This window comes from Diplotaxodon limnothrissa, linkage group LG1, assembly GCF_057381915.1.
Source record: "Diplotaxodon limnothrissa isolate DT_005_m linkage group LG1, D_limnothrissa_male_GT1.1, whole genome shotgun sequence".
Taxonomy (NCBI): Eukaryota; Metazoa; Chordata; class Actinopteri; order Cichliformes; family Cichlidae; genus Diplotaxodon; species Diplotaxodon limnothrissa.
Genome location: NC_140596.1, coordinates 16,380,812 through 16,408,758, shown reverse-complemented (window position 1 = coordinate 16,408,758; position 27,947 = coordinate 16,380,812). Strand labels below are relative to the sequence as shown.

At 37.7% G+C, this 27,947-nt stretch overlaps 2 protein-coding genes across 2 annotated transcripts; both read left to right on the top strand.

Moving 5' to 3' along the window:
* The first annotated feature begins 10,208 nt into the window (after positions 1–10,208).
* Positions 10,209–17,152, top strand: mpc1 (mitochondrial pyruvate carrier 1). Its single transcript, XM_085353808.1, has 4 exons — positions 10,209–10,386; positions 15,820–15,916; positions 16,201–16,333; positions 16,678–17,152. Exons 1-4 carry the CDS (start codon positions 10,312–10,314, stop codon positions 16,700–16,702), a joined length of 330 nt encoding a protein of 109 aa, XP_085209934.1. The 5' UTR covers positions 10,209–10,311; the 3' UTR covers positions 16,703–17,152.
* Positions 17,153–18,583: 1,431 nt separating this feature from the next.
* Positions 18,584–27,186, top strand: kifbp (kinesin family binding protein). The gene is made up of 13 exons (XM_085353797.1): positions 18,584–19,096; positions 19,396–19,494; positions 19,648–19,727; positions 19,815–19,873; positions 20,012–20,136; positions 22,403–22,496; positions 22,756–22,868; positions 23,129–23,278; positions 23,553–23,627; positions 24,819–24,981; positions 25,089–25,263; positions 25,341–25,526; positions 25,686–27,186. The coding sequence occupies exons 1-13, from the start codon at positions 18,584–18,586 to the stop codon at positions 25,822–25,824; spliced, it is 1,971 nt and encodes a 656-aa protein (XP_085209923.1). The 3' UTR covers positions 25,825–27,186.
* The last annotated feature ends 761 nt before the right edge of the window (positions 27,187–27,947 follow it).

Here is a 27,947-nt window from a genome sequence, read left to right as displayed (position 1 = left end):
TCATGAAGTGATGACATTTCATATCCAATGTCTTGAGTCTGACACAGTTATAAACCACAATATGTCTGGTAAACTCAACTTAACCCAGACCTTCCCAAAGTGTGGGGCCCGCCCCCTAGGGGGGCGTGGTATGAAAATGGGGGGGGGGCTAAACGCTTGGACATTGCTAGCACGGGCAAAGCTCTACGGTGGCCCCTAGAGACAAAGCATGTATAAACTCCAAAACACTTACAAATTCCAAATAGCACGCACAAACTCCTCAACACATACAAAATCCAAAACACATGCAAACTCCAAAACACATGCAAAATCCAAAACACGTACAAAATCCAAGACACGTACAAGCTCCAAAACACATACAAAATCCAAAACACGTACAAAATACAAAACACGTGCAAAATCCAAAACACGTGCAAACTCCAAAACACGTGCAAACTCCAAAACACGTGCAAACTCCAAAACACGTACAAAATTCAAAACACGTACAAAATTCAAAACACGTGCAAAATCCAAAACACGTACAAAATCCAAAACACGTGCAAAATCCAAAACACGTACAAAATTCAAAACACGTGCAAACTCCAAAACACATACAAAATCCAAAACACGTGCAAAATCCAAAACACGTACAAAATTCAAAACACGTGCAAACTCCAAAACACATACAAAATCCAAAACACGTGCAAAATCCAAAACACGTACAAAATTCAAAACACATGCAAACTCCAAAACACATACAAAATCCAAAACACATGCAAAATCCAAAACACGTGCAAAATCCAAAACACGTACAAAATTCAAAACACGTGCAAACTCCAAAACACATACAAAATCCAAAACACGTGCAAAATCCAAAACACGTACAAAATTCAAAACACATGCAAACTCCAAAACACATACAAAATCCAAAACACGTGCAAAATCCAAAACACGTGCAAAATCCAAAACACGTACAAAATTCAAAACACGTGCAAACTCCAAAACACGTGCAAAATCCAAAACACGTACAAAATTCAAAACACATGCAAAATACAAAACACGTACAAAATCCAAAACACGTACAAAATACAAAACACATGCAAAATACAAAACACGTGCAAAATCCAAAACACGTACAAAATTCAAAACACATGCAAACTCCAAATCACAACGGAAGTGCTCCAGGACGCTAGGGGCAGTGTTGAGCTCGATTTGTAAAATAAACGGCAAGTTTGTTGCAAACACATGGGCTCTAGTCTCCGTTGCGCTTCCCAGGTTGCCTAGCAACTATGATACTAACAGCTGGAAACGTGTCATACAACTTTTTTTGACAGAAATGAAGGAGAACATATTTTTTTTCATTTGTTTGTTTGTTTCTACAAGAGCTTTGTGTGATTTGATAAGTATCTGAGGCTGAGACCACAGGACAGTAAAACATGATTTTTGGGCTTCATTTCTGTACTGAACAGTCATTTAAGATTAGCTAGTAAATAACAATTAGCTAATGTTGTTCATGAGACTAAAGTCATATCACTTTGGTAATGTAAATATAATATGGCCAATATTATGGTTATTATATTAGTCATTATTAGGTATTACAGCAGTGAACATGAACTCTTTGTCAAATACTGAGCTTCAGTACAGATTCAAGTTGCAGTTATTTACATGTCTTACCACCTTAAATCTTCACTCAAAGACAAGTATATAGGAATGACTGCCAAATTTATTTGCCACTGAAGCCGAAGGATGGCATCTGAATAAAACCTCTCTTGACATGCCTAGATGACATTAAAGCTTGGTTGGCTCTAAACTTTTTAAATTTGAATGAAAAGAAAACAGATTTGTTGGTGTTTGGACCCAGTGGCCCCTGTGAGTCCTCTTCTTTTCATTTGGAACCCCTGGAGGTTTATTTTAAACCTGTTGTTACTGCCCTTGGTTTTAAGTTGGACCAGTCCATTTTTATCATTTAAGGCGACTGGCAAGAGTGAAATCGTTTCTTTCTAGGCAGCACTTTGAAACCGTGATCCATGCTTTTATTTCTTCCCCTGTGGACTACTGTAACGCACTTTATGTGGGGGTCAGTCAGTTGTTACTCTGACATCTGCAGCTGGTTCAAAATGTATATTGACAGTGCATATATAGGTGTATCATATATAAGAGACAAATGTTGTTCCTTCAGTATGTTGGCATTACTAAATTTGGCTCAAATGCTTACATACATGTGTAAAAAGAAAATTTTCAAGCTGTGAGCTGTTTCAAATCAAATCACTTTTATTGTCACATCACATGTGCAGGTACATTGGTACAGCACATGTGAGTGAAATTCTTGTGTGCGAGCTTCACAAGCAACAGAGTTGTGCAAAATACGATAATGTAAACAAGCAAAATACAAGAATGGCTACATCTGAAACTAATAAATATATGTACAATATATAATAGTATATATATGTTTCTGATAAAATGAAGAGTAGACTGATGTATTAAATATTCCTTTATTGGGTGAGAAAATGAGACCATGTCATAACTGCTTTAAGTCATACAGAATAGATATCAGAGCTTTAAACAGGCTGACGTCTGCTAAATGGGTCAAACTGGGCAGAAAGTATACAAACACATAACATCCTTATAGAATATGATGTAACACTATAGATCAACTTACCTCAGAATATATAAAGCATATAAACAATTACAGCAATATGATGCAACAAACACAGCAGTGCTACTGGTCCAAAATACTCAAAGCTTCATAGAACTGAAACAAACATTTATTTTTAGTTCCATTCTGCTGCTGATACAGACTTTAGGTTTCTGAACATCAAACTTGTTGCTGCCTTTCATAGTGCATAACTTGAAGGCCCTGAGTACTTTCTCCCACACTGGAAACACTGGAATGATAAAATTATTTGAACATTACCTAATAAGACTGATTCAGGACAGACAATTAGTTATTTTAAACTTTTCTAGCAGTCCTTCACAAACAGGGAACAGTCTGTCTATTCTCTCCATCTGTCAGCTGCTGCTGGCTCTTCCTCCTCCTCTTCCTCACATACTGCTGAGATTGTCCTGGTGGATCATCAGGGGTGCAAAGCCTCACAGATGATGTAATGCAGTGGGTCCCTCAGTCTGTCCTCACTCTGGACACTTGCAGGTGTCACACATAGAAATCAAATGTGTGATAAGCTGCAGGATTCAAACACAAGTGTGACTTATAAATACATGTTCATACTTTTATTCCACAATCAGAGAGAAAGAAACAGAGAGAGAGTGCAGGACAGACAGACAGGTGACAGTCTCAGGTGTACACACTGCTACAAAACAGCACCAGAGAAGGAGGATTTAGTGTTTGTGTCATTACGAGTGCTAAACAAGAAGAGTTCCCAGATGGTACAGTGGACACATGTGTGACTCCTGTGATTAAAGCATCTTTCTTTCAGCTTAAGGAGTGAACCGTCAGCTGACTGACATGACTGACTTTAATTACGCATAAAATCATCACATTCTCTGTAAGATTAAAGTCAGCTATTGAACGGCGAATATTTTGAAGTGAAGGCTTTAAAACCAAGTTAGTACAAACGTCGCTAATGTCACATAACTTTCCCGACATGTTGCCAACAGTAATGTTTTAATGTTCTTCATTATAAAAACATTTGCGCATAAATAAGTGACATAATATTCAGTACTTACTTCTGGAAGTTTACTCTTCGTCCGCTCCGCTTCCGCCGTTTTTTTTCGGCAAAATTATCCAAACCACCGCCGCGCTATGAAGTCTGGGATATGTTGGGCCATGAAGGCTACACAGACCCATCCTTAAAATTCAGGGAAATTAAGGACGCATTTGAGGGCCGCATTTCGAGCAGCCTTTGAATTGGGACAGTCTTTGTCGTGTCGCTGTGACATAATCGGCCTTAAAATGCGGCCTTTAGGGCTGCAGACCCCAAATCCGGTCATTGGTACTTCCTGGCTTGTGTAGTTACTAGGTAACAAAAGCTCAACACTGCCCCTAGCGTCCTGGAGCACTTCCGTTGTGTTTTGGAGTTTGCGCGTGTTTTGGGGTTTGCACGTGTTTTGTATTTTGTACGTGTTTTGGATTTTGCACGTGTTTTGTATTTTGTACGTGTTTTGTATTTTGCACGTGTTTTGTATTTTGTACGTGTTTTGTATTTTGCATGTGTTTTGTATTTTGTAAGTGTTTTGGAGTTTGCACGTGTTTTGTATTTTGCATGTGTTTTGTATATTGTACGTGTTTTGTATTTTGTACGTGTTTTGTATTTTGCATGTGTTTTGGATTTTGTACGTGTTTTGGAGTTTGCATGTGTTTTGGATTTTGTACGTGTTTTGGAGTTTGCACGTGTTTTGGATTTTGTAAGTGCTTTGGAGTTTGCACGTGTTTTGGATTTTGTACGTGTTTTGGATTTTGCATGTGTTTTTTATTTTGTAAGTGTTTTGGAGTTTGCACGTGTTTTGGATTTTGTAAGTGCTTTGGAGTTTGCACGTGTTTTGTATTTTGTACGTGTTTTGTCTTTTGCATGTGTTTTTTATTTTGTAAGTGTTTTGGAGTTTGCACGTGTTTTGGATTTTGTAAGTGCTTTGGAGTTTGCACGTGTTTTGTATTTTGTACGTGTTTTGGATTTTGCATGTTTTTTGTATTTTGTACGTGTTTTGTCTTTTGCATGTGTTTTTTATTTTGTAAGTGTTTTGGAGCTTGCATGTGTTTTGGATTTTGTAAGTGTTTTGGAGTTTGTACGTGCTTTGTCTCTAGGGGCCACCGTACAAAGCAGGACATGAAGCATTGCTGAATATGTTTCCAAACCAACTTCATTCTAAGTCAAAGACTAGAAAATATGGTGAAGAATATCTTCCCTTTGGTTTCACCTGCACAAGTGCTGAGGTAGGTCTCCCCTGCTTAATTGGTTTTCCCTTTGTCGGGAGCAGCGCTGGGCTCTTCAAATCAGGGACAAACAGTATCCCACATTCTTGATTTTTAGTTCACAAACACTTGTAACGACTAACTACTCCTGACATTTTGGAGATGTTAGCTCTTTATACAGTAAAGTTACAGCAGGATACAAATAATATCAGGCTGATCCTGCCACAATTTGTCCCCCGGTTCAAATCACAACAAACAGTATCCCACAGTTGTTTATGTTTTTAAACCCATTTTGCACAGAGCAGCATTTTTTGAAAAATGCATTGATAGCAATGTTGAATATTATTACACATGAAAAAAAACCCAACTACAGTAAAATAATCACATCGTGACGCCTCTGCCTTTCTAAATGGAGGGACAGTAACTGCGTGTATATGTAAGCGTGTAAAACCTGAAGATAGTCATATTAACAGTATTTTGTCTCTGCCATTCTGCAATTAATCTCATGTAAACAATAACGTGTGCACAGCATGACGTGAAAAAAGGCACATACCTTTGACATTGCGAGGAACTCTGTATTCCTCGTCCACACGTAAACGAAAAAAAGGAGTTTTAAAAAAATCTCAGTTTTCGGTGATTCGAAACGCCGTTTACATGTGGACAAAACAGCTGCGTTTTCGAAAATACCCGTGTAGGTGTGGACATAGCCTAAAAGAGTTAGTAGTTTATTTTATTACTACCTATAATTTATTGCAGATTACTTGCATTTGCTTAATTGTTTACTAAATGTTTGAGGTGTGAAAGAAACCGCAATGGAGCAAAATATGGGTGTGTGTGTGGTTGGAGGATGTGTTTGTGCGTGCGCGCGTGCACACGTCGGAAGGGGGGGGGGGGGGGGGGCGAACATTTTTAGCAAAAATTTTGGGAACCACTGACTTAACCTGAGGCATACTTCATACTTCCCAGTTCAAGGTCTACTAGTGATGAGATTTCCGGATCTTTTTAGAGAACCGGCTCTTTCGGTTCGGCTCACTAAAAAGAGCCGGCTCTTTCGGCTCCGAACCAGCTCTTCAGGTTGTTTTGTTGCTTTAATTAATTTATTATTAACAATAATATAAAATTATGCACAAAAGGAATTACTAATGTTAAAAAAAAGTGGTTTTATTTATATATAAATATATGCAGTGGCCCCTAGAGAGAAAACATGTATAAACTCTAAAAAGCACATACAAACTCCAAAACACATTTCTAGCATGAACTGAACTTCCAAACAGAGCTACCTAGATCACTTAAATTACACAATTGAAAGCATGAAAGCATATGTGTATTGTTTGTGTATTTATACACAAGCATTCATATATAGTCAAAAAATAATAATAAAAAAAAAGTTCATTTACCTGTTATTACCACACACCAAATCCGGTCGTTGGTACTTGCTGGCTTGTGTAGCCACTAGGTAACAAAAACTCAACACTGCCCTTAGCATCCTGGAGCACTTCTGTTGTCTTTTGTACGTGTTTTGAGTTTTTATGTGCTTCTGAGTTTTTACGTGTTTTGGAGTTTGTACGTGTTTTTACGTGTTTTGGAGTTTTTACTTGTTTTGGAGTTTGTACGTGCTTCAGGGTTTGTACGTGATTTGAAGTTTGTGTGTGCTTTGTCTGTAGGGGCCACCGTAAATATACTTTTATTTATTCACTCCACATAAAATGTAATAAATAAATCATATAATACAAAAATCAACTATTCACATTTCAACTTTTAACTATTTAAATTTTCAGCTTTTTCCTTTTATAAATTTAAAGTGAAACACACAAAACACTGCAAACCATAACACAATTAAATATAAATTATAATGTGAAAACAAAAAGAACATGCATATTCTCTGTCATATGAACCTGCATGACTAACTTTCTGAATCCTTTATCATCTGCAACTGAAAATAGTTGTGGATGATTACTATACCTTTCTAATGTGACGTTGTTGTCCCTGGCTCTCTTTCTCTCTCTCTCACTCCTGCTCTGTTCCTGTGCTACTGAGTGTAACTACCGCCTCTCCCCCCTCTTCCCAGCGTAAAGCACAAGGCTCCCATGCTGAGTGAAGCGGAAAAAAAGTGCGAGAGAGAGGGTGAGAGAAAGGGGGGAAAACCCCCCCCCAAAAAAACAAAAAAAAACCCCCACGGCTCTAAGAGCCATTTCATTCGCGACTGACCCATCACTAAGGTCTACATCTCTCCTGGTGAAGGAAACTGTTATTGCATTGCAGCTGTCTGGGGTGAATACTTGAGGGCATGTACATTCTTCTCAAGTACCAAAACCCATTTTTTATTTGAATTAGACCTTTAAAGGACAAAAATATTTGCCTTCAAAACACTGCCTGTTTTTAAAAAAATAAAAATAAACATAGTTCCTATTACATTTACAGCAATAATTTATCTGTTGCTTCCTCTTGTAATTTCTCAGAAACTGTGAAAAAACTGTTCAAACTGTTACAGAGGAGGACAAGAATCAGTGTGGTAGATAGAGTCACCTTAACATGTACAATGTCAATATTAATACTAATTTATGTGTGAAAAGAGAATCTACCTTGGAATTTCTTAACTCTCTTGACTTACACCATATCTCCACTCATACTTAAGCAGGTATAGTGAGTGCATTTTGTTTCCTCTTTTATACAAAAAGTAAACCAAGGTGCTGTCTCCAGAGGGCCTTCGATCAGACATTAAAGTCATTGGGATCTTCCAGTTGGTCAAGAGCTATGCTGAGGTGTAACTCAACCATGGACCATGATGTCAAAAATATTCAAGAACTGAAGCCAGGTGGCACCTCTTAACAGTGGGTAAATGGTTTAACAAAAGTGACTTCAAATTTAATTCAAACATTCTGAAATCAGAATTCATTACCGAGTTAATTTTTTTTTTTTTTTATCAATTTTTTTTATTATTATTTATGGGGGGATTTCTTCATGGTACAAGTACACAGAATCTGATTTTTCATGGCAAACTCTCTAACCTTTACTTTCTTGCTTTAAGATCATGATGTTCACATACTGCCCCCTGGTGTTGTTTGAGTGCACCAACCTAATCATGAATCTAGACAACAGATAGTGTCCCCTGACTCATCACAGCAGGAAAAGCACGAGTCAGTCTCTCAGTAAGCCACGACAATGATCCGGCATGTACAACAGCAGGACCCCCCCACAGTGGGAAGCTGGCATTACTAACATACCATGAGTCAAATTGTTTTAATTCTATACACTGTGCACATCAAATAATGAGTTCATTGACCAAACTGGAGCTTATGTTTGATGTGTGATTGACAATGCCATTTCTGCTTTGTTTATGTACAAAGGTGCCCCTGAAAATGAATGGTAAATGGCCTGCATTTGTATAGCTCTTTTCTAGTCCCTAAGGACCCCAAAGCGCTTCACACTACATTCAGTCATTCACCCATTCACACACACATTCACACACTGGCGATGGCAAGCCACATTGTAGCTACAGCTGCCCTGGGGCGCACTGACAGAGGCGAGGCTGCCGGACACTGGCGCCACCGGGCCCTCTGACCACCACCAGTAGGCAAACACGGGGTTAGTATCTTGCCCAAGGATATTTGGCATGCAGGCAGGAGGCAGCCTGGGATCAAACCACCGACCTTCTGATTAGTGGCTGACCTGCTCTGCCACCTGAGCTACAGCCACCCCGGATAACAAATTAATTATGATTACATTAAAAACAGGAAAAGGAAAAGTATCAGAGTATGTGTGCAGCATGTGCAATATTAGCATGTGTGCTTTTTACATTAATGTACGTGTAACAAAAATACTGCAAAAGATTAGTTTATGTCTGGATTCAGACTCATAAATCTTGACAGATAGAGCAGATTTGAGGTTTTAATGAGAGAAAAATATTTTAATGTGAATTGTGATTTTTTTTATGATCGTAAATTCAAGTAAAGATAAAAACTGTTATTTAAATTCAAATGGAAATCAGCGGATGTGTTTCCGTTAGGATATTTTAAAAACAACACCTGTGCATTTTTGTCATCCTGGACCAATTTTAACACACCAGCACTATGTGCTATGAAGGTTTTCAAAACACTGCCTGATTACGGCTGCTGCTGCTCATTTTTCTGTGCTCAAAACTAAATTGCTAAAACTAAACTAGAGATGAAAACCGGGTTTGGTGGACAAGTGCAACATCTTGTTCCATATGTATTCGGTTTAATCTCAAGAAAATGCACTTAATTAATAAAAGAAAAATTATATAATTCAAGATCATAACACAACCATATGTCTACAGCAGACATATAATACACATTTAGGCTTGTCCCAAACTTTGGCTGCATTCACAATGAAGGAGGTGACCAATTTTTTTTTTACATATTTGACTGGGGTGTATGGGGTAAATACAAGCATGAATATTGCAATTTTTTTTCTTTTTTAAATTCTGATTAGCGTTACTTTCATATGCATCTAAATCAGATACAGGTTAGATCTTCTACAACGTGACTCCAGTGTGAACTTCTACATCATTCAAAATAATCCAATCCCTCTTGAGGAGGTGTGTGTCTGAACTGAGAGCGTTGGTTCTAGAGTCCCGTGGAGATACTGACAGATGTAGTTTCAAAATCAGTTAAAGGTGAGCCTTAGCCATTTCGGAAGAATTCTGTTTGTGAATTCTGCCTTACACATTATACTACTTCTGGTTACTTTACATTCACCCAAATCTCCACAGAGAAGAGGAAGCTGTCTTATCATGAAACTCCTAACTAAGAAGATGTCGTTATTTTTCTTTTTTTTATTAGAAACAGCTGGCTTCTACTGCATATCACCTTGAAACAGTACTAAATAAAAATGTAAACGCTAAACTCAGTTACCTCCATGTTTACCTCATAAACTGATGTCGCCAAAAACGTGCCCCCCCCCCCCCCCCGGAGGTTATACTTATTTTTTGTAACTGAAAAAGTTGAAGCATCTAAAGTATATCTGTCCCTGATATCCTCTCTGACTTACACATGTTTACACCAACATCTTTGCTAACTATATTTTGGTAGTCTAAAGTTCTAGAGGTCAGATGCCGTCTTCCAGCAATTCCTAAAGCGTCAGCCAACCTTTACACGGGACTGAAGAAAGGCACATTCACCACTTTTTTAGTTACTTCGCCTTACCTGGAGTAATAGTTCTGACCTGATCTTATAAATTTTTTTTATTTATTTATTTATTTATTTGCCATAGTGGGCGTTGGTTTTAACAGGAGTGCCGGTCTCCAGTGATTGGTTGTTATGCTGGGCAGCACCCAGCCGTTTGAGGTCGAGCCACGTATTTACGTCAGCGTCGTAAAACGTAATGTTATTGGTTGGAAATTTGACCGTCCTCTGAGCGGATCTCCCAGTCGCCCTTCAGCCGACAGAAAGAAACATAAAGATCGCTCTTCTCGCCCAAGACAGACACCAGCCTAACGTGAAACCATGGCAGGGACGATTGCACGGAAAGCTATTGAACACTTGAAGAGCAAGGAGTTCAGGGACTACTTGATGAGGTCTGTGTCAGAAGCCGGAACATTTCTCTGTTAGCACGGCAGCTAAGCTAGTCATGCAGAGTTAGCTAACGTTCACCTGCCCTAACTAAAGTTATAACAAAATTTTAATGAACATTTTAAACAGTTTGTTTTTCTTTTGATATCTCTCTTCATGCATAGATTTCTACTTCGTTTTAAGTTGGTTTGTTTTCAAGAGCGACCATGTCTCCCGTATTTTCTCCACATTATCAGCTTGATTGTTAACTTATAAGGAAGCCACTAAAACAAACAGGTAACCTAGAAAGTGGGCCGAACCCTGACGGTGAAACAACGTTAGCTTCTTAAGATGGTGGTGAACGGCTTTAAAAGTCTGAATCTGCGTCAAAAGCTGGCGGAGAAATCTGCTCCTGCTACTTGTCAAGATATTGGTAAATGTGTAAGTGTGTTTACATGCCACATATTAGCCACAGGTCTGAAATTTGGAGTAAAGGCCAAATTTTTGCATCTTTGGTCAGCATTGTTTGCGTTTGTCACAAATATACACAGTTGTTATCACTGTTATCTGAAGAGCTTTGCCTGTTTTAACACTTTAAAACCATCGATGGGCAAGCGTTATGACGTCTGGTGTATACTTGTGCAATATCTGTTCTTTTAAATCAAAACTACTGTGTGTTGGCAGTCTGCACAAACGAGTTTTACTGCTTACTTTTGACTGGTGTCAAGCCAGCCTCCAATTCGAGACTTGCAGTCAAGCCAGCCTCCAGTTTGTTTTACGTTCCCTGTGTATTCAAAGTATTACGGGAATGGATGTGGAAACCGGATTTCAAAATAAAAGCCAACTTCGAGTGAATTAACAGATATGTTAAGAACATAATAACATATAATTTAGGCTTTTTTTTTTTTTTTTACAAACTCTAATGTTAGATCTATATGACACAGCCTTGTACCCTAATTGTGCCCTGTCACTATCAAGGCCATCTTATTTTGGATTTCAAAGTAAAAGCCCTGTGAATCTTCATTTTTGAACTACTCTTTCAATGACTTAATAATGCTCTTAAAAGCAAAAGTCGTATTTCCAAATACTATTTGAACTTTATATCAACACTTTCCAACCACAGTCTTTTTACAGTGATACCATATCAATATCAAGTCAGTCTGATTTTGCCTTTCATAGTAATGGCCCTTTGAAATTGTCCATAATTGACTTAATCTTCTAACGATTCAAAATGCTCTAAAATGAAAAATTCTTGTTTCCACAGGGTAATTCCACCTTAGATCAACAGTATACAGCCCCACAGTGATACCATATCAATATCAAGTCATTCTGATTATGCCTTCCAAAATAAAAGCCTTTTTAAATTGTCCATAATTGACCTAACTTTCAGTGATTTCAAAATGTTTTAAAATGGAAAATTCCTGTTTCCACAGGGTAATTCCACCTTAGATCAACAGTATACAACCTCACGATGTTACCATATCAATATCAAGTCATTCTGATTATGCCTTCCAAAATAAAAGACTTTTTCAATTTGCCCATATATGACTTACTCTTGGAGCGAATTCAAAATGCTCTAAGATGGAAAATTGCTGTTTCCACAGGATAATTCCACTCCAGATCAACAGTATACAGCCCCACAGTGATACCATATTAATATCAAGTCATTCTGATTTTGCCTTCCAAAGTAAAAGCCTTTTCAAATTGTCCACAATTGACCTAACTTTCAGTGATTTCAAAATGCTCTAAAATGGAAATTTCCTGTTTCCACAGGGTAATTCCACCTTAGATCAACAGTATACAGCCCCACAGTGATACCATATCAATATCAAGTCATTCTGATTATGCCTTCCAAAATAAATGCCCTTTCAAATTGAGCATATATACGACCTACTTTTTTAACGATTTCAAAATGTTCTTAAAAAGAATTTTGCTGTTTCCACAGGATAATTTCACTTTAGGTCAACAGTATACAACCTCACGATGTTACCATATCAATATCAAGTCATTCTGATTATGCCTTCCAAAATAAAAGACTTTTCAAATTGCCAAGATACGACCTACTCTTTTAAAGATTTCAAAATGCTCTAAAAGTGAAAATTGCTGTTTCCACAGGATAATTTCACTTTAGGTCAACAGTATACAACCTGACGATGTTACCACATCAATATCAAGTCATTCTGATTTTGCTTTCAAAAATAAAAGCATTTTCAAAATGCCCATATCTGACTTGATCCTGGAACAATTTCAAAATGCTCTAAAATGGAAAATTCCTGTTTCCACAGGGTAATTCCACCTTAGATCAACAGTATACAGCCCCACAGTGATACCATATCAATATCAAGTCATTCTGATTATGCCTTCCAAAATAAAAGACTTTTTAAATTGTCCATAATTGACCTAACTTTCAGTGATTTCAAAATGCTCTAAAATGGAAATTTCCTGTTTCCACAGGGTAATTCCACTTTAGATCAACAGTATACAGCCCCACAGTGATACCATATCAATATCAAGTCATTCTGATTATGCCTTCCAAAATAAAAGACTTTTCAAATTGCCAAGATACGACCTACTCTTTTAAAGATTTCAAAATGCTCTAAAAGTGAAAATTGCTGTTTCCACAGGATAATTTCACTTTAGGTCAACAGTATACAACCTCACGATGTTACCATATCAATTTCAAGTAATTCTGATTATGCCTTCCAAAATAATGGCCTGTTGAAAATGCCCATAATTTACCTAACTTTCAGTGATTTCAGAATGCTCTAAAAAGGAAATTTTCAGTTTCCACAGGGTAATTCCACTTTAGATCAACAGTATACAACCCCACAGAGATACGATGTTAAGATCAAGTCACTCTGATTTTGCCTTCCAAAATAAAAGTATTTTCAAATTGCCCGTAGACGACCTACTCGTTTAACGATTTCAAAATGCTCTTAAATTGAAAGATGCTGTTTCCACAGGATAATTCCACTTTAGATCAACAGTATCCAACCCGACAGTAAAACCATGTAAATTTCATGTTGGTCTGATTTCGCCTTTCAAATTAATGGCCCGTCGAATTTGTCCATATGTGATATACTCTTTCAATTATTTCAGAATGTTTTAAAAATGAAAATTGCTGTTTCAACACATATTGGGTTTTCATTTTGAAAAGCAAAATCAGACTCAATTGATTATGACAGAATTGAATCATAAAGATGATGTAAAAGGAAGCTGAAATTGCCACTAGGTTGTAATTGATAGTACGTTTATATTTTAAGTCTGTGGAAAGATGTCATGGTTGGTTTGCAAGCTGTTTTGTAATTTCTTTATTTAGAATGACATCTTTCCACAGACTTAAAATATAAACGTACTATCAATTACAACCTAGTGGCAATTTCAGCTTCCTTTTACATCATCTTTATGATTCAATTCTGTCATAATCAATTGAGTCTGATTTTGCTTTTCAAAATGAAAACCCAATATGTGTTGAAACAGCAATTTTCATTTTTAAAACATTCTGAAATAATTGAAAGAGTATATCACATATGGACAAATTCGACGGGCCATTAATTTGAAAGGCGAAATCAGACCAACATGAAATTTACATGGTTTTACTGTCGGGTTGGATACTGTTGATCTAAAGTGGAATTATCCTGTGGAAACAGCATCTTTCAATTTAAGAGCATTTTGAAATCGTTAAACGAGTAGGTCGTCTACGGGCAATTTGAAAATACTTTTATTTTGGAAGGCAAAATCAGAGTGACTTGATCTTAACATCGTATCTCTGTGGGGTTGTATACTGTTGATCTAAAGTGGAATTACCCTGTGGAAACTGAAAATTTCCTTTTTAGAGCATTCTGAAATCACTGAAAGTTAGGTAAATTATGGGCATTTTCAACAGGCCATTATTTTGGAAGGCATAATCAGAATTACTTGAAATTGATATGGTAACATCGTGAGGTTGTATACTGTTGACCTAAAGTGAAATTATCCTGTGGAAACAGCAAAATTCTGTTTAAGAACATTTTGAAATCGTCAAAAAAGTAGGCCGTATATGCTCAATTTGAAAGGGCATTTATTTTGGAAGGCATAATCAGAATGACTTGATATTGATATGGTATCACTGTGGGGCTGTATACTGTTGATCTAAGGTGGAATTACCCTGTGGAAACAGGAAATTTCCATTTTAGAGCATTTTGAATCGTTAGAAGATTAAGTCAATTATGGACAATTTCAAAGGGCCATTACTATGAAAGGCAAAATCAGACTGACTTGATATTGATATGGTATCACTGTAAAAAGACTGTGGTTGGAAAGTGTTGATATAAAGTTCAAATAGTATTTGGAAATACGACTTTTGCTTTTAAGAGCATTATTAAGTCATTGAAAGAGTAGTTCAAAAATGAAGATTCACAGGGCTTTTACTTTGAAATCCAAAATAAGATGGCCGTGATAGTGACAGGGCACAATTAGGGTACAAGGCTGTGTCATATAGATCTAACATTAGAGTTTGGGGGAAAAAAAAAAAAAAAAAAAGCCTAAATTATATGTTATTATGTTCTTAACATATCTGTTAATTCACTCGAAGTTGGCTTTTATTTTGAAATCCGGTTTCCACATCCATTCCCGTAATACTTTGAATACACAGGGAACGTAAAACAAACTGGAGGCTGGCTTGACTGCAAGTCTCGAATTGGAGGCTGGCTTGACACAAGTTACTTTTGTTAAGGACTTGCAGCTGCCACCGAATTATGCGGGTGTTAAAATGCTACCTCGCTCATTATATCCTTACTAAGAAATGCAAAATTATATTGACATTTGCTACCTACTTGAAGTTGTAATGATGTGTGAAAGACATCGTGTCTTTGTGACTTATCTTTATTTGTTTTCTTTTTTTATGTGGAACTGAAAAAAATAAAACAAACGCCAAACAGCACAGTAAGTTACCATCTTTTCTGTTAGTATATCCTTTTCTGTGACAGGCTGTAGTTTTAACTGTACCTTACTATTTATTGATCTTGTATGTCATTTACAGTGTTAACTTAAAAAATATGACACTGAGTTTTTAGATCCTTATCTTACGGTTATGTCTGGCTTTAAGTGCACAAGCTTGACTGATTCACATATAGTTAAAACAATGAGTCTGTGCTACCTTGTGCAGCAGAAGGTGTTTTTTTTTTTTTGTTTGTTTTTTTTTTTTTTGTTTTTTTTGTTTTTTTTTTGCATTTTCTGTCCATTTGTTAAATTAAAATGAATTTTACGCTTGAAGGAGTTAAAGCCCACTTTAGAAAAAGTGGTTGAAGAAAAAAAAATTATGCTAGTTTTGATTATTTCTCCTGCTTGTGGTGTTCGAAAAGTCTTGTTTAATAGATTAAGGCTTATTTTTTCTTTTCCCTTTTTCTACTTTTATCCTTTTGATGTAATTTATTAGTAACTGTATCTTCTCTACATTGACATGACTGTTGTGACTTTTTGCAGCATTTCTGGGGTCCTGTAGCAAACTGGGGTCTTCCTATCGCTGCCATCACAGATATGAAGAAGAGCCCTGAAATTATCAGTGGTAGAATGACCTTTGGTAAGATGGTCACAGATACATCCAGTATACATGCAATATTCTAATAATTTTCTAGTTAGTATTGATATATTTTGTGAGTGGTTCTTTTATCTCAAGGCTACTAAGAAGGCTTTGAGAGAAGCCGTGATGTCTGCACTGGTCTTTTGATTTGTTTTAAGATTTTCTTTGATCTCCATGCTTTCCTGTTAAGATGCTGAAGAGTCTTATATAAAGACTTAACGTTAGAGCTGTAGTAGGTATATAAGAAAATATGGTTCTATTAAATGTATGGTTTCTCTCCTCAGCTCTGTGCTGTTATTCGCTGCTGTTCATGAGGTTTGCCTACAAAGTGCAACCTCGCAACTGGCTACTGTTCGCTTGCCATTTGACCAATGAGTCAGCCCAACTGATCCAGGGTAGCCGTCTCATCAAATACAAGTAAGAAACTTTTCTGTTCTGGGGTTGGTTTCTTTTAAAGTACATTCTAATTTTCAATCACCCGTTCATAGAAGATCATAACTCTGCAAGATATGAGGACTGTGTTTTTGGCAAAGTCTGTGCACATGATGTCACATATCAGGACTCTGATTCAAGAGCCCTGGTTCAAATTCTGACTGAGGGTACAGCTTTTGTTTACTTTGGCTATTTTCCCACTGTGACCTTTAACCCAGATCAGTATTTCATCATTTAACTGCAGTGCTTTAGATTTTAGCAAACAAAAAACCCCAACAACATTAGATATGGTAATAGAAACATTAATGCCTTACGTTTCTGTATTTCAGCATGGAGAAGAAGATGGGCTCTTAGTCCCTGATGCAGATGGACTCCAGAGTGGCACTGTGCTGCTTCAACACTCACCTAAACCTTGAAATCTTGTCTCTGAACTTATCTAATTAGTAAACTGCTGCACTTCCGTTCTTTTTAGTAAAAAAACAAACTTGACGTTATCATGATTTGTACCTTAAGTTTCAGCCACTTTATTAAAAACAGGGATTAAAAACTGATGCTTTGCTCTATAAATTAAGGTCTATTGGTGTGAATAATTGTTATAATTTTTATTTTTTACTTTTTTGGCAACATTCAATATGACGCACCAAAATATAATGTGGAAGAATGTACACAAGGCTAAGCAGCCTGACAGTAAGATGTCTTGCACCCAAGATCTACTTGCTTTGGCACACTTTTAAACAAAACAAACGATTATTTGTCTAATATTGGCAAACTTGAGGTCACGCTTTTGAAATGTGTGGGGGTTTTTTTTTTGTTAAATTCAGAACACACGGGGGTTAAGCTGTTTGTCTTTTGAGTTGGAAGTTATTCTGTAAATTGTATATATGAGTATATCTGTGGGAAACTTGTCAAACTAGCTTCCCACAAGTGTCAAAATACATTCAAACAAATGTTTAAAACAAAATCAATAGTTACATCTTTTCATGTGGTGAAACTGTCCACGTTATAAAGCAGTATATTCATGGTACAAACTCAGACTGGCTAGGTTATCATCTGGCATGACCAGACAAGAGGAGCTGCTGCTTCTGCCGGTGCTTTTCAAACATGCACTGTGTGTTTTTATGTGTCATTCCCATTAATTTATTGTCACTGAATAATTCACGTTATTTTCCCTGATTAATATTTGGATTCTATAAGTTTGTTAAAATAAACTGACTACGACAAAATTGATTTATTTTCTGAGTTTTGTTTGTTTTACTTTGACTTTGAACTTTTTGTTTGTCTCAGTCATGTCCTCTGTCACTCTTGGTGATCCAGTGACATTTAATTGCATCAGATATTTCTGCTATGGAAAAGTCAAGAAGTCACCTCTCTGTATTTACACTCAGCATTGCCACTGTTGAATAAACAGAAGACACTTTTTTTCCCGCAAAGATAGAAAGTACAAATCAGAATAACTACGTGAATTCTTTATGACTTTTTGTTCACATGTACACCCAAGGCTTTCAGTGAAAACAGTTGATATATACTATATTAAGCAATAACATTTTGTCCATATTTAATGCTGAACAAATAGCTTGTTTGCACTATAATAACCAGTGGTTGAAGAGGCACTCTGATCTTTTAGTTCCATTTTTATTGGTACCAAATTAAAACATACCCCTCAAGGCAATTTATATTATATGATAAAGACTACAATAATGCGGAGAAAATCTCAGCAATCAAATGAACCATTATGAGCAAGCACTTGTTGACAATGGGAAGGAAACATTTCCTTTTAACATTAAGAAACCGCCTGCATAAATAGGTGAAAGCAGTCCTACATCAGGAACGGATCTAGACTGGTGGCATGTGCCACCCTAAAATGATCCCTTGCCATCCTAGTTTTGCATATGACAGTGCTGTTTATTAAAATAAGACAGCATTAACACTTTGAGCCTGTTTATTGTTTATTGATCTTTTGTATGTATTATGCTTGATGTGTGTTATTCTTGTTGGCCATAAACAGGAGTGCAAAGTTGTTTCACCTCATGTGAATGTGCTAATGTGACAGCAGAATCCTTGTTTCTTTTAAAATGATTAAAGTGAAGTGACCTTTTGATTTGACCATAACTGTAATTAAAATCTAAAGCTGCAATAGAACTCCGAAATGTAGGCAAGCAATGCTTTTAATGGAGTAAAACAGGAATAACTCAAAGGAAGGAAACTCACATGGCCAGAGAGAGCAACCTCCGGTAGATGGCAGCAACGCAACAAGAAGCACGCAGCTGCGCCAGAACGCCGAAGAGGACCAACATGGCGTCCTTCAACAGCAACGAATGGAGAGCTATCTGCGACAAATTCACGAACGCCCAAAATCTCACAGAAATAGAGTCACGAAACGACCCAGAAAATGACCCCTTCCGCTCTAAATACAAAGCCAGGGAGCTTCTCAGAGAAATATACTGCTCGCTGAAGAATTTTGAAGCGGGCGAAGGTGAAGAGGAGGGCGGCGGAGAGAGCGGCGACCAACGGCCGACAGAGCAGCCGGTGGACGGGCAGAGAGAGGACCTGTTCGGCCAGGGCTTCAGCGGTGATTCACCAGCCGGGTTGCGGGCCGCAAAACTCGGAGCTGTGGAATACTACCTGGGCGTCAACCATGTGGACACGGAGGAGCTTCCAGCCGGGCAGGAGCACCTAATGAACTGCATGAAGCTGCTGGAGAGATGCAGAGTGTCGTCCCTGAATGTGTCCCTGTTTATCCACGTTAGGGTAACGTTGATCGTTTCTTTCTTACAATAATACAAAGCTGCTATTTAAAACGCATAAATAAATAAAAAATGACACTACATACAGAAGTTATGGTATGATCACTGATAAGAATATGTATTAACCCTGTGATATGTGATTATAATGCTATGGATGATTTTTGAAAACACTCCATCAGAGTGTTTGTGAAGCGTTATAAATAAAGCACTGCTACATTTTTTTAAGAGTCACACTGCTATAGTAGGAGCATCAGACGATGCATGATCATTTGATGCTCATGTCTTGTCTCCTTGTGTTTTCAGAACCAGCTGGGTATCCTCTGGGCAGGCCGGGATGAGACAGAGACTGCACAGGGCTTCCTCGAAACTGCAGAATCCATCTATCAACGTTACATGAAGGAGGCAAGGCTGATTTCCTGAATAAAAGTTTATTTTTGAAAAAATGAGGACTGAATGAAATATTAGTTTTCAGGAAGGTAATGCTGCCCCCACAGTATGGCTGCTGCAATCACAATAGGTAAATCCTCTTCATCATTTAATTCCTTCTTTTTTCAGGATGGTAGTCCTCCCACTGACATGACAGAGTACTTTGCTGCTGAGGAGAGCCTGCTGACTCACCAGGAAAGGATTAAGAGGTAACTTCCACAGCAGATTTCCAGGTTATTGCTATTTCCTTGCTTTTATTTAGTCCTTTTGTCTCTCTCTGCTTTCCTTGTGTATAGGTTTGAGTTGGCCTACACCCATACCATGTACTACCTTGCTCAAGTTTATAAAAACCTGGGTGAGTATGAGATTGTTTAAGGATAATACACGCACACAAAAAATTACACTGATGAAACAACAAGAAAATGCATCTGACCCTTAATTTGCTATGTAAATTACTTGTAATAACTATAGTAACTATAGTTTTGTCCCTCAGGTCAAACTGAGCGTGCCGCTACCTACTGCCACACAACCCTGCAGAGACAGCTACAGTTAAATCAGTTTACTCCAATGGAGTGGGCACTAAATGCTGCTACACTATCCCAGTATTACATCACTAAGGTAAGCATATAGCCAGTTTAAAGTCGTTTATAGACATTTGATCTGCAACCTAAGATATTCTGCATGTTATATAAAATGCTTTTTCTTTTAAAAGTGCTGCATGCAGTATTCACAACCACTAGATGTCACATAAGAGTTACTTAGAATGTCACAGATGATGGCAACAAGAGTAAAAAGGGAGGTTTAACAAGATGGTAGTGAGACCTGCTGTGTTTGGAGCTGATGGCAGTGCTGAGTGGAAGATGCTCAGATTTTCATCAGCAGTATGGACATGATTAGAAATTAATATAATATAGGTTTGAGTTAGAGAGGCAAGATTGAGATGCTTTGGACACGTGCAGGACATCTTAATTTATTGATTTATAAATGGTGTAGATGAAAATCTAATTTTTTAGCGTCCTGGTTTAGTCTAAATCACATACTATAGCGTACACACACAGCCAGATCAGAAGCTTGTAGTAAGAAGAAAGATTGTGTCTTATCCAGCTAATTTCAGCACTAACCCTGAGTTTTCTGCACTACAAAGGTGTTTCACTTCTTACCGGAGTAACTTGTCATGGTAGCTTATACTGTAACGTCGTCTGGAGCAGGCTAAGTTCCACATTAGAGATCAACAGCTCTAAAATCACCGTCTACTGATCAGTCAGTTCTCCAGAACATAGCGTCACCATTCCTAAAATTCCTTGGATCTCTGCAGGCAGAGTAGGTTTGGTCTAAAGTTTTTCATCACCATCTAAAGTCATTGTGTTTCTGATTCAGTAATAAATATAGATTCTTACATGCAGATTTACTGTATGTATTATTTTCTTTTGACAGGGAACAGTTTTAAAACTGTTGCATTGTTGTGTAAGCATTACTGTCTGATCCTAAAGCAGCACCCCTACACTGCCCTTGGTGACATCATATCAAGTCTATGTTTCATTTCTGTTTTTATATTTAGTCTTTATTCTCAAACCCTTAAACAGTATTGAGTCTGCAGCTGAGAGAATAATGTCCAGTTTAAGCCATCCTTTACTAGGACCACTGAAAGTTCAAACTGAGTCTCACAGAAATATGCATATGTTAATTTATTGATTTAGAAAATGTATAAATGTTGTTATACTTGATTCTAATCTGCTGCTAAGTCTCTTTTACACGGACTGAATTGCAGAGTACCTATTTGATCTGCCGAAAAAACTAAGCACATCGGCTTAATTAGGCTATAGGTCAGTAAACTTTAAGTTTCCGAGCTATAATGTGCAGCTGTCACCTAAGAAATAAACAGCACTATGAAGCCACTCGGCAACTAAAAAACAAAATGATTATTTTACTGCTCTGTGCGCTAACGATTAACTGTTAACAAATTGCTGCAACATTCATCTTTTGTTGTTTTTGCAAAAGTGTTGGATTTTACTGGCACAGTTTTTAGATTTTATTTGTTCTTTATAGCTTCTTAATCACCATTTGATAACATCTCCGGAGTAAGCAGCAGTCATAGGGACTTTTGTGGAACAAAAGTCATGTGACCTGTGAAATGTCCCTTTTAGATTAGTTCGCTGGTTAGAAAACCAAATGCAGGAGACACTGCATTCATTTTGTGGGTTGATAACTAGCCTCGTTTTTTAGCTCTTATCCTTATCGCCTGGCCAAGTAAATTCAGATAACAGAAAAATACCCTGAATATGTTGAAATACTTCATTATACAGGGCCCAGTTAGCCAAAAATATTGACTTGATAAGCTATCCTCTTATCTATTCTCCACTCTTTACACAGCATGGTAAAATTAAGCAGCATTAGTGGCTCGCTGGTTCATATTGCGTCCACACAGCGAGCAAGTCTCCGTGTGGTGTTTCCATTATCTCCTGGTGCTTTTTCAAGGAGCTCCGATTTCTCCTGCAGACATAAAACACACCAGGTTAATGCTGCCTACCTCCACCCCGGACACCAAACGACATTCCTCATTTCAATAGCTTCACTTTCTATTTGAATAAAGATGAGTCAGTCTTCATATTTTGTAGTTGTTTGCTACTATAGAAATATCCAAGATTAAGCCTTAAAAGGAATAAATCTTGAAAGGTTTATTCTGTTCAAAGAGAATAAACCTTTACCTTGCTTTTTTTTTTTTTTTTTTAAATGTTCTCCAGCTCTTATGTATTTTCTTATGGTTCAAATGTACAGAAGCATATTTTTAATGTCTGGTTTAATTGCCATGCCTGTCACAGTAGTTTGTTTTAGATGAAGTGATGAGAAATGAGTGTGTAGTTGTCTGTGCTTTTGTGTTTTCTAGGGCCGCTACATGGAAGGCAGACACTGCCTCTCAGCAGCTACTGTTATTTCTGATTTGGCAGGCGAGGTTCCTTCTGAGGCTGCAGCACAAGAGAGTAATTATCTATACCAACTTAATTTGAAATACTTATTAATGCTCATTTACTTTTGTACCCATCATCAGCTACACTGAGTCAAACAGGAGAAAATGCAACTGTGTCCCAAAGCGGACAACTTAAAATTCTTGTCCTCGGCACAGTCCGTGCGAACCCCTCATGCCATCCTTACATCCTTCAGACATATTTGCTCTTGGTTCTCTATCTCGTGGCATATCTCAACATCTTTTTCATCTTTTTCTCTTCTGGTCTGACCCAGATGAGGCAGAGAGTGAACGCAGGGAACATCTTAGACAGAAGAGAGCAGAGATCGCAAGATGTTGGATAAAATACTGTTTGAACCTCCTGCAGGATGCCAAGAAGCAGCTAGAGGTACTGCATAGATGTGTGTGGCTTTATTGTGTTTGTTGTGACACTAACCACAAAAACTTTATCAGCAGAATGTCATGTCTCAGTTAAAACATTTTTTAAGCACTGTCACGTCAAGTTGACCGTTCTTGGTCTTAGAGTATTTTGTCATGTGGAACATCTGTTTTTCTGTGTGTTTATCTCTTTCTGCATCTTTAATCTGCACTGGTGTTTTGTTTTTATCTTAAAATGCAGTCTGTTTGCATGTGTTTGTGCATATTCAGGACAACATCGGTGAGCTGGATACCGATCGTCAGGAGGAACTGAAGAGAGCTAGACGACGTGAGGAGGAAGAAGAAGAAAAGGGCAGGAAGAGTGCTCTGCTGTTTGGCTCTGAAGACACCTTTGACTCTATTGCTAGCATTGAAGAGAAGGTCTGAATCTTGTGCCAGATAATTCTTCTGCTGATACTAAAACTGTAAATATTGTAGGTATTATTGTTAAGAAGAATAATGCTACTGGTTCTGCATGATGCTGCAGGCCTTGTAGACAGTGTGTTTACAGAGTCTCACTCATTTTTTTTTTTTTTACTGAGGGGAGAGTTAAAAAATCTGACTATTAAGGAAGAATGAAGCATAGCCTTTTGTAAATTTATAATCGAGCTAATGCAGAAGGAGCAATCAAATTAATTAGCTTTCTTATTTGCAGGTGATGTGTTTGTTCCCCTTGGACTTCACTGAGGCCAGATCTGTATTCTTGGTAGGACAGAATCATGTCACACAGGTATGTGTATACACACACACACACACACACACACACACACACACACACACACCCAACAAGGTTGCACAATAATTCACTATAATCCCATACAAGATGTACAGATAATCATATAACTCTGTTACATAAGAAAATGCAGCGTACAAACGCACACATTTGTTTGTTTTTGGCAAGCATTTATAAGCCCAAACAGCACTGCAAGATACTACTGTATATGTCAAGGGTGTTAAACATAAGGCACAGGGGTCAGAATTGACCCTCTAAATACAGCCCAGTGGACGGCTTTGGAAAATCTGAAGAATGGCATAGCGGTGTTTTCATAAATTTTACAGCTTTCTGTGGTAAAGACCATTAATACCAAACCAAAGTAACTAAGTAATAAATAAACAATGAAATGATAAAAAGTACCTGTTTTTTCACTGTTTATGATTGAAGTATATATGTGTGTGTGTGTATATGTGTATATATATATATATATATATATATATATATATATATATATATATGACAAACACAAACCATTCACTCATCACAGGCAGACGAACACACACATTTTTCTGTCATTTTACATGCCTATCACTTACAGTTTAGTCATAAAAAGTCATGTTAACAGATTTCTTGGATTTGCTGCAGCGATCTTTCTTCATCATGTAGAAAACCTGAAACTTTCTGTTGAAACTCTTGGATTCAATGGGGCTGTACACTGACAGAAAGGGTAGTTTCACTTGTTTCACTTAAAACCAAAGTAGGCTGGATGTGGCCCACTGTCTAAGATGAGTTTGACACCCTTACTGTATCCAATGTAATATTTCACGTTACAGTTGATCTGTCATTTTATTTCTTGCTGATGTAAAAATTAAGTGCACATCTTAAAGACTAAAAATCCTGAGTTAGATTTGATCCCAGTTTCGTGTTTACCCTTGCTCAAGTATTTTCTGCTGTTCATGTGTGAGAAAGAAACACCAACCACTGAACCCACAACGTGTATTTAAAGCCGTACTTTTTGGTGGTCCTGAAATGTGTACGTGGGTGTTGTGACCCAGTGGTTAATGTGTGAGGTTGGCTTTAAGGTTGCTTTTATATTATAGAAAAAGCAATAGTTCCCCACCCAAACTCACTCATAAAGAGAAGCGTGAGGAAGGGAATTTTTTCTTTTCTTTTTTTGACTGTATCTCTATTGTTTCACTCTGAAAGGCCAAGGACTACTTTCAGATGGATGGCTATGTGACAGACCACATAGAGATTTTGCAGGATCACAGTGCTCTGTTCCGATCCCTGGCCTTCTTTGAAGAGGATCTGGAGCGGCGCTGCAAGATGCACAAACGAAGGGTGGACATGCTGGAGCCGATCTGCAACGGTACTTCTTTAAAGACACTGTCATGTCTTTTCTAATGAAGTTTAGTTGAGGAAGAACAGAGGCAAATGACCAGTTAGCTGACTTAACTTGTCTTTCCTTCTCTGTAGACTTGAACGCACAGTACTACCTAATGATCCGCAGACAGTTGATGTTCGAATTGGCTGAGACCTACAATGAAATGATGGACCTAAAACTTGCATTGGCCAACCGACAAGCAGACACACAGTCTCTAGATAACCACACCATTAAGAAATTTAACCATCTCTGCTCTGCCTCTGCCAAGTAAGTACTTTTTTATTTGTTCTCTGTGGGTCTGTTTTACTCATGTCTGAGTAATTTCTGTATCTTCTTCTCTTCAGGTACTTCCAGATGTTCTTAGACTCTCTGTGTTCTCCAGAAGGAAAATTTCCAGAGCGCCTGGAGGAGGAAGTTCTCAGACCAGCTCTGGTCGCACGCTTCAGAGTGGCTCGACTACACAGCCGACTCATCAGCACCTCACCTACTGTTCAACTGGACAACCTAAACAAATCTCTGGAAAACTACAAGTACGAATATTCACCCAGCACTTTGGCAGTTAGATATAAAAATAGTTGGCAGGACTTTAAGATTGCACAAAACATAGAATAGAAAAAGACTTATTTAGATCAACTGCATCCTGCTAGTTGCCATGATGTTTGATTTTCCATCTTCCACCTGTTGTGCAGGTATGTGGTGCAGTATTGTGAGGCCAACCCTGAGGCAGGAGCCACTGTGGAGACAGAGCTGGAGCTGAGTAAGGAGATGGCCGGCCTCCTTCCTCTCAAAATCAACCGTCTCAAAGCAAGGATGGCCTCAAACAACTGAAAGAATACACTCTTTACGTCACTTGCTTACTAATCTGGTTAAAGTCATCATTTTTAGGCGCTCATCGGACACTCCCATCTAAAAACTGAATGGAAACTGACTGACTTCTGTGTTTATATTAGCTTCTTTTTGTGCAGTGGGCATGCTGCTTTCACTGTTGAATACATACCCGGCTGTAAATACCTGCTCGCCGCTGTGAAGTAGCCTTTGTGGTTAATTTACCTTTAAGTCTCATTACAAAGAAAATGCATCCTGTTAAACATTCATAAGAAAACACAAGTGTCTCTTTTGTATTGCTAAGAAGTCAAAACTGGTTGGGTATGTTATGAAAAAAACAACATCTTTGGATCAAATGGGCGACAATCTGATCTCATTTTTCACTCTAGCAGTGGAAGAGAGTACAACAAACCAAACAGCCACAGCCTTTGTAAGTTTAAAAGTAAAATATCAGATGCTGCTATTGCGAAAACAGCGTTTTGTTTTTTTATTTTGTTAAATTGTAATTTGTTTTAAATTCTTACTATCCCAGCACCCTCTGGCCTCTGACCCTAGTCTGATTAATACACGCTTTCTAATGTTAATCATATTGGTTTTAATTTATTGTGGCTTTATTTTCTATAAAGCACTCGGTGCACTACAAGTGTCTGATGGTGAAATAAGTGTGATGGCGTACTGCGACCAGCCTGAGGTAACGTTAAGAGAGTTCATCTATTTTGTGCTACTGACTGACAAGATGACCATTAATGAGTGGACCTGATCACACTGGTGTTAGCTTAGTAGACATTATAATTTGTATAACGTGAGGTTCATTTTTTTCAGACCGTTTTTTCTTCCTGTCTGAGGAACCTTATCATCCAGTTTTTATGCACAACATATAGCGATTAGCGATATAAAACTAATGAGCTAATTCACACTTGTACCACATTAGCAACATGTTTTTGTTTTTTTGAGTTTTTGGGGGAGTTTTGGTTTGCTTTCTTTTTTCTTTTTCTTTTTTACTTGCAGTGACAACCTAAGTGTTAAACCGACTTTTTTCTGGTATGCCTTCATATAACACAAGGTGTGGCTCTGAGTAACAAACTAAAATTATCTCAATTTTGGGTGCCGATGACTTTAAGGACTATACTATTAAGCCAGATTATTCGATTGCTTAATGCAGAGAAATGTCTAAAGCTGTGTCTGTTAAAATGTCTTGACTTCACTGTGACTATGTGATCGCCTATAAAAAAGTGCATGTGCGCTTCTTTTTGTCGAGTTCATACTTCTTCTTCTTTGTTCTTCCGCCTGTCATTTGCACTCCGGTCAATTTATACCTCAATGTTACTAATTTACCTCAAGAGGTTTTACATTCTATACATGTTACAGGGCTACATATTTACCACTATGTGCAGCTAAACTAAAGTGTGTTAGGCGACACAGCTTCATTCCTAGAAGCTATTTACAGTAAACATGATGGATTTGGGGTTAACTGAAGTTGGCTGAATCCTTAGAATGTGTTGCAACAGAGGTCAGATGTGTGGGCCGTCAAACCACTGATTGCCAACCAGATATGCAGTTATGTATCTTCCCTAGCAGTGAAGCAACATGGCAGTCACAGAACTGAGGACTAACTTTTTTGTTTAAACCATTAATCTGAGTTTAACTAAGTCATCAAATATCTTGTCCTTACTCGACATAGTTTCAGACAAATGGAAAGAAACAGAATCAAGAAACAAGAATCAGCTCCACATACCTGCAAACCTACTTCCACAAGCATGCAAATAAAAAATACTTTGCCATAAGAGAGTATTTGTGTTTTTATCACATTATGTAAAAGCATACCACGGCCCAATTTCTGCTTTCATGCTCTCCATTTAATACTTGTCAAAACATGCACTGGCAAACCTGCTCGGCATCACACAATTACCACTAATAGACTGTGAGCAAGAACCTGTTCAAGAGCGCTTAGCGGAAAATGCTGCACACTTACGGAGAAATATTCAGGCTCATAGAAATTCCAGGTTCTTGTTTACATTCATGTGAGAAGAAAGTTTTTACAAGATTTTTTTCAGAGGAATCAAGAGGGTCAGGAGTAGCCAGGTGCTGCTAATCAAATGTAGACAAGAGTGACCAACTCTAAAAAG